This window comes from Laetiporus sulphureus (genome assembly GCF_001632365.1).
Source record: "Laetiporus sulphureus 93-53 unplaced genomic scaffold LAESUscaffold_42, whole genome shotgun sequence".
Lineage (NCBI taxonomy): Eukaryota > Fungi > Basidiomycota > Agaricomycetes > Polyporales > Laetiporaceae > Laetiporus > Laetiporus sulphureus.
The window spans coordinates 152,628-166,202 of record NW_024468551.1 but is presented as its reverse complement, the minus strand read 5'-3'; the positions used below and the strand labels follow the sequence as shown (position 1 = coordinate 166,202).

Below are 13,575 nucleotides of genomic sequence, written 5' to 3'. Positions count from 1 at the left end.
GGCAGAAATCGCAGACATGGGGGAATTTGTTCGTTTTCAATTTTGGTACCTCGACGATGATCAACCCATAGTACCATGTGTCACCGCTGCTCGTGTGCTTATAGTCATGATCAGCTTCATTAATGGTGGCGGTCGGGAGTTGGTCACTGGGCACCTCCTCTTCCTCCGTCTGGGATGTGAGTGGCTTGAATTTCAAGGGAATTATCCCCGAGTCTTAGGAATGTACGCACACGCTTTCCAATGTTACCAGGGTCATAAAATGAAAGATATTCGTTTTCATAGTATTACGAACGTTCCGCCGGCTACCTGAATACGTATAGCAATGACTACGCACGCTTCCCGCCATCTTATATTTCTTATCCACGTCCCTCATATCACAATACTGTGGTCAGGCATCATCTACCTCCGATACATCCCACAGCATCACTAAGCCGTCGAGCTCGCCCGTAACGATGATCGAGCCATCAGGAGACCATTTTATGAATAGAGGAGGTCGGCTTTGTCCATGTAGAATTGCCATTAGTGCCCCATCGTCGACCCTCCAGATCCTCATGTCGCCGTCCGTTCCGCATGTCGTGATAAACTTCCCGTCGCTCGAGAAAACTGGCCAGCGATCCACGCCGTCCAAATGCACTGAATCCACGCGTCCATCTTCGTCTGGGTAGCTGGTGTTCACGACACCCTCGTTGCATGCGCTCATTGCTCGCTTCCCATCTGGAGACCACGTCACCGCCGACACTTCGATGGGGAGTTGCGGGATGGTTGTCAGCACCTCGCCAGTGTCGACGCTCCAAATACGAGCATCGCCACCACCATCGCCCGTCAGGACACGCCGTCCATCGGGAGAGAAAGCAGCCACTAAAATGATGCCATCATAATCTGGATCGCTGGATTTGCTGAGCAAGGTCCCGCTCTGAGTGTCCCACATATATACGGACACATCTGCGCAGGTGCTCATAAGCTTTGAGTTGTCAGGTGAGAAGGCTATCCCCATGGTTGCAGCGAAACAGCCTTTGCATTGTGCACGCATACACGGTGGGTCGGCATCGATGTCCCAGAGGCAAATCATGGATCGCATTGAGGCCGATGCGAGTGTGCGCCCATCACTGGTCCACGCGAAGAAATGGAACGAAACTTCATCGCTCGAATGAACAGCCAGCTTTGTTGTCCCTCTGGCAACATCGAACAGAACAACAATCCATCCGCGTGAACTGGACGCCAAAACCGAGCTGTCTGGTGAGAACTCCAGAGCGTAGACGGGATTAATGTGATCCCCGAAGCGATACATTAGCTCCCGGGTGACGGCATACCACACGAAGACGAAGCCTTGTTCGGAGCCTACTGCGACGTATCTCCCGTCAGGGGAGACCGCCAGGGAAGCAAGAGAGAAGAAGTTGGCGTCGGGCGGAGCTTGCAGTCTAGTTCCTTGGATATGGCGGACGACCGGAGCGGGAACCATCGACTCTGTCCTCTCATTGCGATCGCCTCTCGTCGTATCCTCCGAAGGGTCATTGAGGGCCCTGTCGCTGTCTGGGGGGACTTGAATTCTATCAGAGTTCTCTTCGTGAGCGTTTGCAATGGCGCTTTCGGAAACCGGGTGAGTATCATTTGACGTCCTCTGGACACCTGCATGGCTAATTGGTCAGTAATAGAATGGCGAGCAGACACAGTGGACGTTACTGACATCCTTCTTCAGTGACTTCTATCATTGGCTGCATAACTCGAAGCCGGGGGGAGCTTGGGAGTGCTGACGATATATGAGAAGGAGATGTCGTCCTTCGGATGGAAATGCAGTTCGAGGGTGTTGCTCGTGGTGAACCGCAAAAGGCCTGGTCTTTATACAAACACACGACGCGAGGTGCTCCCTTTGTCCACTTCCATTATGGCCACGGATGAGAATGCCACATAAGACAGAAAACAAGGCTGACACAGCCGATCACGCTTGGGCCATGATCGATGATGGCACGAAGGTTCAATTTGTGGCAAAACAATAGATCATAGTTGGGAGTGCCTGCCGTGCGTTTTATCCGAGTGGCACCTTCACCGCTTTTTAACCAATGCCGATCCACAGCCGAGCATTTGTGCGGTGGCCACGGCCACAAAGGAGCAGGTTTTGTGTCCACCAATATAAGCCGCTCGCAGTACTATATGGCCCAAACCGAGATCCTAGCGATGTGTGAGGCTGTGCTGTAAGAAATGGAACGATCATTATCGTTCGAACCACAGCAAAAAAATTGAGGAACCTGGTCGATGGATATTCTGGGTTGTATGAAGAGTGCCAGAGCCACTCCCGGCGGATGAAGGTTGTGTGGGTGTCACATCGTGATAAACGTCGAAACTACGACAATGTGCAACATTTTAGTCTCATGTCCCTGTATGTGTCCGCTCATGCGTGATTGGCAGCTATGTATCACTCGCAGTGTAAAATGATATGATAACATCACTAATCATACATCATGGACGAGTAATGAACATGTCAATAAGGTCTTACTCGACACAGGGCCTCACCGCTTATTCATGGGCCTCTGTCATGATCAGGTTCATAGCTTCCGCAGACCGTGGTCGAATGTCGCATTGGAAGGGTTTCGGATGACTGGCTTCCGATGAGACCTCATCCGAGCGTCATCGATCATCAATGCGAAATGTACTCACATGACTGTTCCGGAGACGAAGGCTGCCTCCGGCACAATTTCGTTGCCATTGGCATCATGAGCCTTGCTTATTGTCATCGTTGCCAGGATGCTTGCAGCCGCTATCCAGACGCTCGCATCCGCAAGAAGACGGCCAGGACAGATACTGACACAATAGCATGTAAGGGCAACCACATTGCATCCTTAATATTACACTCACCGCCTCCCGAAGCCGAAAATCGTTTTCCGTGGATCCATCAGATCTTCAACGTCTGGCTGGACGTTTTGGTAACGCTCTGGACTGAATATCTCCGGATCAGGATAGACTTCCGGATCACGCCCCATCGCCCTGATGTCTGGTCAGCGATGTGGGTCTGATCTGCGCTATACTACGGACCAGATGTTTGCTAAGACCATCGCTCCTCTGGGTATATGGTAGCCGCGGTACTCATCGTCTTCCACTAGCCCATGTGGCAAGCCTTATGGATGCTGTCAATTCTCACCAAATGCCGACAACTGAGACGACCTGCCTAGAGGAACAGGAGAGCCCCAACTGGCGAGTGCAGTCCGTCAACAACAGCAGTGAACGTACGCGCAGTCACTTACCGGTATACCTCTTTCAATACACAGTCTAGATACGGCAAGGAGTTTCTGTCGCTGAGATTCGGCAGCCGCTTTCTTCCAACCACATCATCCAGCTCTGCCTGCGCCTTTTTGTATACTTCCGGGTTGAGCACCATGGCAAGGACGAATATAGTGATTGAGGTGATGGTCTAGGACATGATAAGCAGATTAAAGATTACACCACGATATGTGATCACCGTGTCTGTCCCAGCTAGACGCGAGTCAGTCTTGAGATGAGTACGAAATCCTTGTATGTTCTCACCTCCATAAATCACCGAGGCTGCCCCTTTGACTTCAAACTCGAATGATTCAGAGTCGACGGAGGCGTTCTTCTCGAGAAGGTTGCGGGTGAAAGAAGGTTTGGCGGTTCCAGACGCCTGTGACTGATGTGAATTGAGCGCATCAACAACAACGTGCTTATCCATACGATGTCCTTTTTAACCCGCTCAAATGGAACAGTTCTTGAGATGAGGCCTGCATCTCTGGCCTGCAAGGCTTTGCGCTTGAATCCTGTTCCTGGCATCCATGTCGGCAGATATTTCACTGTCAATTGTCATTAAATGCGACTTCAAGTATATCGAGATAACAATATTAAAGGAGCAGTTACTCACAGATGGGGAAGAAGTCCACTACCGTTGCGCCTGCACCTCCAACTTCCATGATATCAGTGTTGACCTTGTCTGCCATATGAATGAATTCGTCGTCGCTATAGCCATAAGCTATCTGCAGCAGTGTGGAACCGGCAAACCTGCACAGTTAAGATGTTAGCAGAGACTCAAAAGGCATATGCGACATCCACGAACCTGCTGATATGCGAAATGAAAACATCAGGGGTGCAGGTCAAGGCGGATAAAAACTTCCGTGCCTCCTTCTCCTGCAGGGGTTGATAACTGTTCAACGCATTCCGAGTTTGAAGCGCTGTTTGATACCAGCCGCGATGCTGACGCCAACGTTCCCCGTAACGCATCGTGGATAAATTGGGGTGGAAAACGTACATCCTATGTAGAGTGTTACATGACGCCCGCGAGATCTGTGACTGCTTACAACTCATTGAACATTACAAGACGCGGTCGGTCGGAGTATTTCTGGCCCCGTTTATCCAGCAAATCTCGTGCACTTCTAACAGAGTTAAGAATGATAACATCCTTCTGAAAGAAGCGAGCGTGGATAATATCTCCTGCGTGGATGCAAAGAATTGAGAGAAAAGGTATTGATGTAGGATCTGTGGTACGAACCATACTGCTTCCTCCACTTCGCAAACGTGACGTGCTGATAATCGAAAGGAACTTGAAGGACACTCCCTATCAATGGCAAACCGTCTGGGCCTGGTGGTAGCGGAAGGCGACGCTTGCCATTGACGTAGCTGAGATGGAGTAGCCGAATGAGTATCAGGAGAATTGCCACACAGGCAACCCATAGCTGACGATCCATTTCTGGATGAAATCAATACGGTGGATAATGTTGGCTGAGACCGTGCCTCGAGTGCTTGAGTGGCTTGTGAATCGTGATCGCACGCTTCACGCAGTCTCGACAACATAACCTTTAAAAGAGATAAAATCACTGCGCGGAAAGTCGATGCAGACGCCCGCGAAGGCTGCAATATGCGGGAGCTGTAGAGAGTAGTTGAATTGAGCGCGTCATCAGATCAGCTCAATCTACACGTCCCCGCAGTATCTCCCGCATAAGGTGGCCTGGTGAGCAGCCAAGGCTGCCTTGAAGGTCATTCGTTAGCGAATAAAGGCTAGACGGGTTAGAAGTGTCATGGTAGGCTTACTTAATGATCGGAAATCACGGAGGTACGGCGCTCAAGCGCTCAACTGTCTAATACCGCCATTCATTGTGCTTAAAAGGTTTGGACTCGAGCAGGAATGAAGCCGTTCTCAATATCATCGCAGGAATCACTGACTCTCACGTGGAGTGATAACATCTGAGGAGACTCGGAAGCTTCGGAACGATGATCCAATGGCAGGGTCCAGAACGGTGCACTCGCAAGCATATAGCTGAACATCGCATGCGTCACTGATGAGTAACCATGAGCTAAGGGAGGTGCTATTCTGACCGGGGCATTTGAGAGTATTCACTCACTGCCCATCCAGGAATGATATCTACCGGGAATTCTCTTCACGTCGGGAACCAGGGGTATCGAGCACTGCAAGCATAATTAGCCATGATAAGCAATCTGCATGCGCCGAAACGATTCTTGGTGTTCGCAATGGGTTCAAAAGGTGACATGTTACAAATTTCCTGCTGACCTGAAATCACTGCTAATAACTCAGTCGAAAAGATTGAACATCAAGCAGGAATTCGATGCAGGGTACAAAATTAAAGCATGAAGAGGAGTGGATTTTTATGAGTCCTCTCGAATTTCACGCTTTCATGTCACAAGTCAGGTTCTTCCGCTCCTGCGTGGTTCGAATTCAAGTCTGTATCGTTGGTCAAAGGTGTGCTCACAAGGCGCTGGATGCATTACATTCCATCATCCGTATACAGTGTAGAAGGCATAGAATCGTGTAGAAGGCATAGAATCGTTCGTCATTAAGCTGAAAGGTTGGAGTCACTTGAAGTAAGCTGCGGTCCCGCGTGTTTATCCGATTTTGTCTTTCATAATGAGAGCCACCGTCTGTTCAGATCGAGGTCGGACGTCGCACTGGAAGGGCATCGGATGACTGGCCGTTTGTCAGTTTTCACACCCTGAAGTAACACATGCACGACAGATTACACGCACCTGACCGTACCTGAAAGAAATGTCACTGAGGGTATCATTTCGTTGCCAAAGGCATCGCGAGCCTTGCGAACTGTCATCGTCGCCATGATACCTGCAGCTACCAGCCAAACATTTGACTCTGCGAGAGAACGTCCCGGGCAGATTCTACAGTAGAGGACGATGAGCAATTGGTTATCCATGTCCGAAGATCATCGCTTACCGCCTGCCGAATCCAAACACGAGCTTACGTGCATCCATCAGGTCAGCCATGTCTGGCTGAACATCTTGAAATCGCTCTGGACGGAAAACTTCAGGATCATAATAGATCTCTGGATCACGGGTCATCGCCCTGTTGCACATCAGATCATGACACCATAGACGTGACTAGTTCCGGCTCACCATATGTTCGCTAGGACGGTAGCTCCCGCAGGAATGTAGTAACCTTCGAATCCATCGGCATCCACGAGCGAATGAGGAAGACCTAGCAGACGCGGTAAATAGTCATCAGGTGGGATACACAGCTGACAGAACGTAACTAAAGGCACAGGAGCGAACCACCTACCCATTGCACGATTTCAACAGCAGCTTCAAGAAGTAAGTATAAAACTCACCGGTATACCTCTTTCAGGACGCACTCGAGATATGGCAAAGAATCTCTATCACGAAGCCGTCTGTTATGGACAACGGCATCCATCTCAGCTTGCACTTTATCGAAGACGGCTGGGTTGAGCACCATGGCAAGCAGGAACGACGTGATCGTAGCCACAGTCTAAAGGACGATAAGCGGAAGCCATGTTACAGCGGATTTTACCATTACCGTGTCCGTGCCAGCTTCGAGCATATCAGCCTGGTGTATATGAGATGCGCCTGACACCACTCTTACCTCCATACAGTGTCGCCGCGGCACCCATAAGATCGAATTCAAACGACTCGGTATGTGACCCATCCGCCTTCTCAAGCAGGGTTTGCGCGAAGGAAGGCCTGGCGACGCCAGATAACTACTCTTGTAAGCACACGCTCATCATATACTAACTTTGGGAACTCACCATATTACTTTTCACTCATTCAAACGGAATAGTTCTCGCAATGCGACCTGCTTCTTCGATCTCAATGGTCTTGCGCTTGAACCCTGCACCTGGCATCCATGCAGGAATAAATCTCACTATTGAGGGTTATTGTCAAAGCTTTCGCATTGTGTTTCAAACCAAAACGTACTGCTACTCACAGACAGGAAAGAAGTCCACCACGGTGGCTCCAGCAGCGCCTGATTCGAATATGTCGGTGTTGACCTTCTCACTCATCTGGATGAAATCATCGTCACAATATCCATATCCTATCTCCAGTAATGTAACGCCTGCACTCCTGTGTTAGGGTGAGCATCAAGCACAGGTGAGCATGAGCTGCTCATGAGCGAACCTGCTGATGTGACATAAGAAGGCTTCAGGTTTGCGGACTAATGCCATCAGGAGCTTTCGCATCTCTTTCTTTGGAGTGGGCGATAACCATCTAGTGCGGACCTAGTCTGGATAGCCGCCTGATACCAACCACGATGTCGACGCCACCGCTCTCCATACGGCATCGTTGCTAAGCAAGGATAGAACACATACAACCTAAGCGCATCATCAATTGATACAAAAAATAGCGAGCCTGTGCGGACTACTTACAACTCGTTGAACATCACAAACCTTGGTCTGTCGGAGTACTTGTGGCCACGCTTCTCTAAAAAATCTCGTGCGGCTTTGACAGAATTGAGAACAATGAGGTCCTTTTGAAAAACGCGAGCGTAAATAATGTCCCCTAATCGTGATATAGGCGTCAGCATGAATTATGCTTTCTCTGAACCTCATGATTGTCGACGCTGACCATATTTCTTCCTCCATTTTGCAAAGTTGAAGTGTTGGTAATCGAACGGCACTTGATGAACGTTCCCGAGGAGGGGCAGACGACTCGGGCCCGGCGGTAATGGAAGACGACGCCTTGGAGTGATATAGCTGACGTAGACCAATCGAACGAGAATCAGCAGAAATGCCAGACAGGCCACCCCTATCTGATGATCCATGGCAGGAAATGAGTGTGTGATGATGCTCTCAAGCTGCAACGACCCTCTGCACATCCCTACGCCTTTATACTCACGAGAACAGGTGGCCGGAAGAATTCCACATCACATGTATAGAACTTCATTCTGCGAGACAGGCGAGAAGACCAGATGTTGAAATTAGTTCTGTAACGAATGTATTGCATTGTGCTGCACGATTTGTCTTGCCAAAATTGAGCGAATGTTGCTGGTAACACGAAGCACAGGCGAAGACGTACCTTCCGAGATTCGGCATTGAACCTCCTCGTAATAGCACGTATGACCAAGTTCTCTCATATGAATCGGGTGCACTCAGATGCGAATCTTATCACAGGGCTGATGATTGTACTCACAGTCAGGAACAGTATCAGACGCGTGAGCATTCCTAGAGCACTGAGGAATAGTTTTGAAGTGTTCCGAACCGACATCATATGTACATCTTGACGTAAGTCAACCTCCCGCGCAGTGAGTGTCGAGATTCATGTAACACCGCTTGCGCTGCTAATGAGGATGAGAAAAGTGCTGCGCTCCTCGAATCTGCTCTGCGTGGATAAAAATGACTCATCTCTGGCTGCAGACCTACAAAGAAGGTCTCCATACGCTTCTTGCGCTTGAGCACATCTGAAGACTCTGAACTCGCTACAAGAAATCGATCTTTAGCTTTCAAGCAGCAGGGATAGGACCAATCATGTCAACCTGGGCTTGCACATGCGCAGAGTTCTTGCCGATATGCCAATATGAGAACAAGGCGGGGCAGATCATGGAAGCGATAGCCGTCGATGCAGACCTTTCATTCAGCGAATATCAGAACCAGCTGTTCGCGAACCTAGATTATGAAGATAACAGTCAGCTGAGGACGTCTCTTGACAGCCTGACAGTGCATTACTGGTCCAGATGCACTTTACAATCTCGGTTGATCATTTACTCGCCATGTCAGGTCGAAAGAATTACGATAGTTGATGCGGAAGTTGGGCGATTTGAGTCTTAAGATTGAAGACAACATCAGCTTTCGTCAACGTTTGGTGGCTTCGCTTCCCACTCTGAGTCTGTCAGCAAGTCTGGCAATGGAACACAGAGAACCTAGTTTCATCACATTGTGTGTCATGTTCAGAACTTAGTTAACAACCGAGGGTACCCAGCGGTTATCTGGCTTCTTCGTCCATGATCAAGCTTATAACCTTCTCAGATCTAGGCAGGATGTCACACTGGAAGGGTTTCGGATGACTAGCTCCCAGTTAAGCTTCGATTGATACGTCATCGCAACATGCCTCACGCAACTAACCGTACCCGAAAAGAAGGCTGCCGACGGCGTAATCTCGTTCCCAGAGGCGTCGCGCGCCTTGGAAACTGTCATAGTCGCCACGATGCCTGCAGCTGCCAGCCAGATGCTCGAATCTGCGAGAACCCGGCCAGGGCAGAGTCTGTACGAGAGCGGCCATGACACCATTTATAATCTCACGTTGAGACCTATCACTTACCGCCTGCCGAACCCGAACACTAATCTTCGCGGATCCATCAGGTCCGCAACATCTGGGTTTATATCTTGAAAGCGCTCTGGACGGAAGATCTCTGGATCGGGATAGATATCCAGATCGCGCGTCATTGCCCTATGACATGTTAGCTACGATACACATCAATCAGCTCAGCCACGTACCATACGTTCGGTAAGATCGTAGCTCCAGCCGGAATATGGTAGCCTCAGTATTCGTCGTCCTCCATCAGCGAATGAGGCAAAGTTTCCCGACGGTGTCAGTGGTTATCAACAACTGTCAACAGATTAGACATGCCTAAAGGTACGGGAGGCGCCCAGCTAGGTGTTGGGTGGGTCATTTTAGTAGGAGTGTTATACGTTGTGGACACTGACCGGTATGTCTCCTTCACGATGCACTCGAGATAGGGTAGAGAGTCTCAATCATCCAAGATTGGAAGCCGTGAATCCCCAATCACAGTGTCCATCTCAGCTTGCGCCTTGTCAAACACCGTCGGATTTAACACCATAGCAAGAATAAACGACGTGATTGTAGTGACGGTCTAGAAAGCGATGAGTTCAATACAAATTACATGATTCTGGCTGCTACCGTGTCCGTTCCAGCTCGGAGTGCATTAGTCTTGTAAGTACGCAATGATCGGGGTAGTATTCTTACCTCCATAAAGCGTCGCTGCAGCGCCCTTTACGTCGTACTCGAACGTCGTCAAATCTGACTGATCGGCCTTCTCAAGGATGCTCCGCACAAACGAAGACCTGGCAATCCGGACGCCTGCGGTTACTGTAAGTTGCGTATGCAGGTTGACCTTATACAGACGCACCATTTCTCGCTTGACTCGCTCAAATGGGATCGTCCTTGATATAACACCAGCATCTCTGACCTCCAAGGCTTTGCGTTTGAAGCCTGCACCTGGTAACCAGGTTGGCAAGTATTTCACTGTCGAGGACGATGTAGAATTGACCGAATTCACGATAAATGGCTGCGACATACGGACAGGGAAGAAATCCACCAAGGTCGCACCAGGACCACCTGATTCGAACACGCCAACATTGACCTTTTCGGCCATTCGTACAAACTCATCATCGTCATATCCGTAACCTATCTCCAGCAATGTGGAACCAATCAATCTACTTATATATTAGAATCACAACTTGAATATGAAATCGTTTTTCCCATGCAAACCTGTTGACATGAGACATGAAAGCTTGCGGGCTGTGAATCAACTCCACGAAGAACCTTCGCGACTGTTTCTGCTGCAAGGAATGGTAGCTGCCCTGTGCAGCACTACTTTGGAGGGCCATTTGGTACCAGCCACGGTGTTGGCGCCATCGTTCTCCATATGGCATGGTTGGCAAGGCGGGATAGAAGGCGTATAATCTGTGGACATTGTAAACGTTTCAACCATGCTTGACTGAATCACATACAACTCATTGAACATGACCATGCGTGGCCGATCAGAGTATTTTTGACCCCGTTTCTCCAATAGATCCCGGGCAGCCTTGGTAGAATTGAGGACTACTACGTCTTGTTGGAACGCGCGCGCGTAGATAAGATCCCCTATGTTCAGACGTCAGTTTAGTAGGCCATCCTCTATTCGAGCGTCACAGAACATACCATACTGCTTCTTCCAGTTTGCAAAGGTAACATGCTGGTAATCGAAGGGGATTTGAAGGACATTCCCGACGAAGGGTAGACGACTCGGACCAGGCGGTAACGGAAGGCGACGCTTGCGATCCATGTAGCTCTTATAGATGAGCCATATCACAAGCAGAAAGAGTGTGGCTCAGCCAGCCCATACGTGACGATTCATGTTCTCGATGAGAGCAACTACCGACAACTTGCAATGCTAGCCCATACTCTCCTTTATACATGTCGACGGCGTAGCGACTGATCAATCCTAGTCTCGATGAGGCAGCAACGATCCGATTTAAGATCCCTACTTTTCCCTCCGTGGAATGCTCGGAGGCGAGACCAAGAAGCCTGCAGAAAACGGAATTGATCAAAAACGAATGTATAGTGCACGTAATGAATGACTATCGAAGTCAGGACTTCGGTATCAATTCCGCACGATATCGTTTGCATTTGCATTAGGAGACATCCTCGTGATCATGTCAACTATGTTGAATGGACCATGGGGTCTATGGAAGAAGATTGTCCCTCGTGTGTCGTTCTACATGACGTATCTGCAGCATGGTGACGCTCAGTGTCGGATATAGGTGGCTGGTTGTTCATGACTGCAGTCGACAGTACTTATATGAGAATGGACACAGCGTTGGCTGACCATCCTGCAGAAAATGCAAGCTGCATGCTGGAAATGAGAGGAGCTGTTTTCTCGAGCCATCATGAACAACTGCCGAGTCTGAACTCCTCACAGGATATATCGAGTCCAGATGCGTAAGTCCCTTCTTGTACTTCGGCAACGTTCGTTTATCCAGCGCTTTCTCCACCGCCACAAAAGATAGCGTCAGGGAAAGTTAATGGGACAGGGATTGGGGTTTCTTACAAATTCGTTGTGGTAGCCATGCGAAGCGGCAGATGGCCGTGAAAACGAGGCTGGCACCAATCTGTATCAATGAGCAAAGTGAACCAATGACCGCAAACGATTAAGCGAAACATGACTCAGCTATCGCGAAGCAACATGATGTCTAGCCTTGATTCAGGGACAATTGAATGTGTATTGCACCCGTTACGCCTCAAGTCACATCTATTTTAAAGTAGATCGGCAACGTTCGTCATGCAGCAGATACATTAGTCACGGCATTTGTCATCTTCGATTGGCCAGTACAGTAGGCCTATAACAAACGTGAGCAACAGTACATCCTAGGCACCCGAATTCGCAAGCTACGTGTTTCAATTGGTGAGGGATCTTCTAACTCCGGACCAGGGTATGATGCGTAAGCTGGTCATAGAGACCATACTTTATTCTCTGGGACACGAGAGCTCGGCTGTTCAGGACTTATCAGTGTATGGGCGGAGCCATAGCAAATGAGCATTGGGTCGTTGGACGCGAAGTTACCAAACTGGATCCGCATCAGTTTTCAGAAGGTGTACAAGATATAGAGGGAACTTAGCTCCGAACAGCACCGCAGCAGCATCTCTGATTTCCGGCTCATCCTGTGTTGTGGTAGACTATTGCGCTGACATTCCCAGCACGTCGAGAATTGCGAATAAGGGAAAGCTTGGATATCCCAAGTGCCCACGGATTCCCTCAGCATCGCGGATGCATCGACCCTCTTGAGAGTGCGTATACCATGCTTTTCTTGGCTCGTTCGAGCAGCACATCTCATGCAATCGTGTTTGCAGGCCAGATCTCCAGCCCCAGTGCTTGAACTCTGCCCCCGGAAACCACGAACGTAAATGTCCCATTGTCACAAACCGTGAGCGCAGCCACAGCACGGACCTGTTGTATCTAGCAACCATTTGGCGCATAATACGATAGAGAGTCCACAAGCGTCGGGTCCGCTGCGCCAGCTTGCAAAGTGATAATTCGTCACCTTCGCCGTGTGGGTGAAATGGTCGTTCCAAAAGCCGTAGTCTATCACCAGCAGCATTATGCCTGTACATTCGGATGGACGTAAGCAAGTAACTTGGGATTTGGGGAGTAATTGGTTAAAAGCCTATTGATATATTCAATACCGCCTCAGCCAGAACGGTGCGGTTTCAACCAGAAGTTTCGTGCGTTCCTCTCTCGCAGAGGGCAAATATCATTCAAAGTGTTCCTGGTGAACAACGCTGTTCGGTGGTAGCCACGATGTTGCCGCTTTACTCTCCGTAAGGTACGGTCAAGAGATTGGGAGATGAGACAGACGTGCTGTCAGAGCGTCGAGTACTGGTACATGGCATCATCAGACGACTCACCTTCTGTTGAGCATGGCCAGTAAGTTATCCATCGGATACTTTGACTAATATCGATCTGATGGTCTTCGCGAAGAAAGCAACCACACTACTTGGACCATTCAGCGAAGGTCGATCAAGCGATACGAGCGGCAGACGCCTTGGGCCGGGATGCAATGGAAGGCAGTTCATGTGGAAGAGGATCCGGGACAGAGAAGCGAA

At 49.4% G+C, this 13,575-nt stretch overlaps 3 protein-coding genes across 3 annotated transcripts; all 3 read right to left on the bottom strand.

The window, feature by feature from the left end:
- Positions 1-272: 272 nt before the first annotated feature.
- LAESUDRAFT_751766 (WD40 repeat-like protein) lies at positions 273-1,917 on the bottom strand. The gene is made up of 2 exons (XM_040911684.1): positions 1,685-1,917; positions 273-1,626 (listed from the first exon to the last, which is right to left on the bottom strand). Exons 1-2 carry the CDS (start codon positions 1,716-1,718, stop codon positions 389-391), a joined length of 1,272 nt encoding a protein of 423 aa, XP_040760919.1. The 5' UTR covers positions 1,719-1,917; the 3' UTR covers positions 273-388.
- A 481-nt stretch (positions 1,918-2,398) lies between these two features.
- LAESUDRAFT_729434 (cytochrome P450 monooxygenase) lies at positions 2,399-4,922 on the bottom strand. The gene is made up of 13 exons (XM_040909629.1): positions 4,490-4,922; positions 4,299-4,431; positions 4,058-4,252; positions 3,866-4,002; positions 3,682-3,797; positions 3,517-3,631; positions 3,452-3,465; positions 3,237-3,403; positions 3,161-3,183; positions 3,028-3,109; positions 2,851-2,979; positions 2,653-2,796; positions 2,399-2,593 (listed from the first exon to the last, which is right to left on the bottom strand). Exons 1-13 carry the CDS (start codon positions 4,683-4,685, stop codon positions 2,512-2,514), a joined length of 1,533 nt encoding a protein of 510 aa, XP_040760918.1. The 5' UTR covers positions 4,686-4,922; the 3' UTR covers positions 2,399-2,511.
- A 916-nt stretch (positions 4,923-5,838) lies between these two features.
- On the bottom strand, positions 5,839-11,257 carry LAESUDRAFT_660205 (cytochrome P450; the record flags this gene model as incomplete). Its single annotated transcript, XM_040904857.1, has 13 exons — positions 5,839-5,920; positions 5,980-6,123; positions 6,179-6,307; positions 6,358-6,439; positions 6,485-6,516; positions 6,570-6,727; positions 6,776-6,789; positions 6,842-6,956; positions 10,340-10,455; positions 10,510-10,649; positions 10,702-10,896; positions 10,944-11,076; positions 11,134-11,257. The coding sequence occupies 13 exons, from the start codon at positions 11,255-11,257 to the stop codon at positions 5,839-5,841; spliced, it is 1,464 nt and encodes a 487-aa protein (XP_040760917.1).
- Between the last annotated feature and the right edge of the window lie 2,318 nt (positions 11,258-13,575).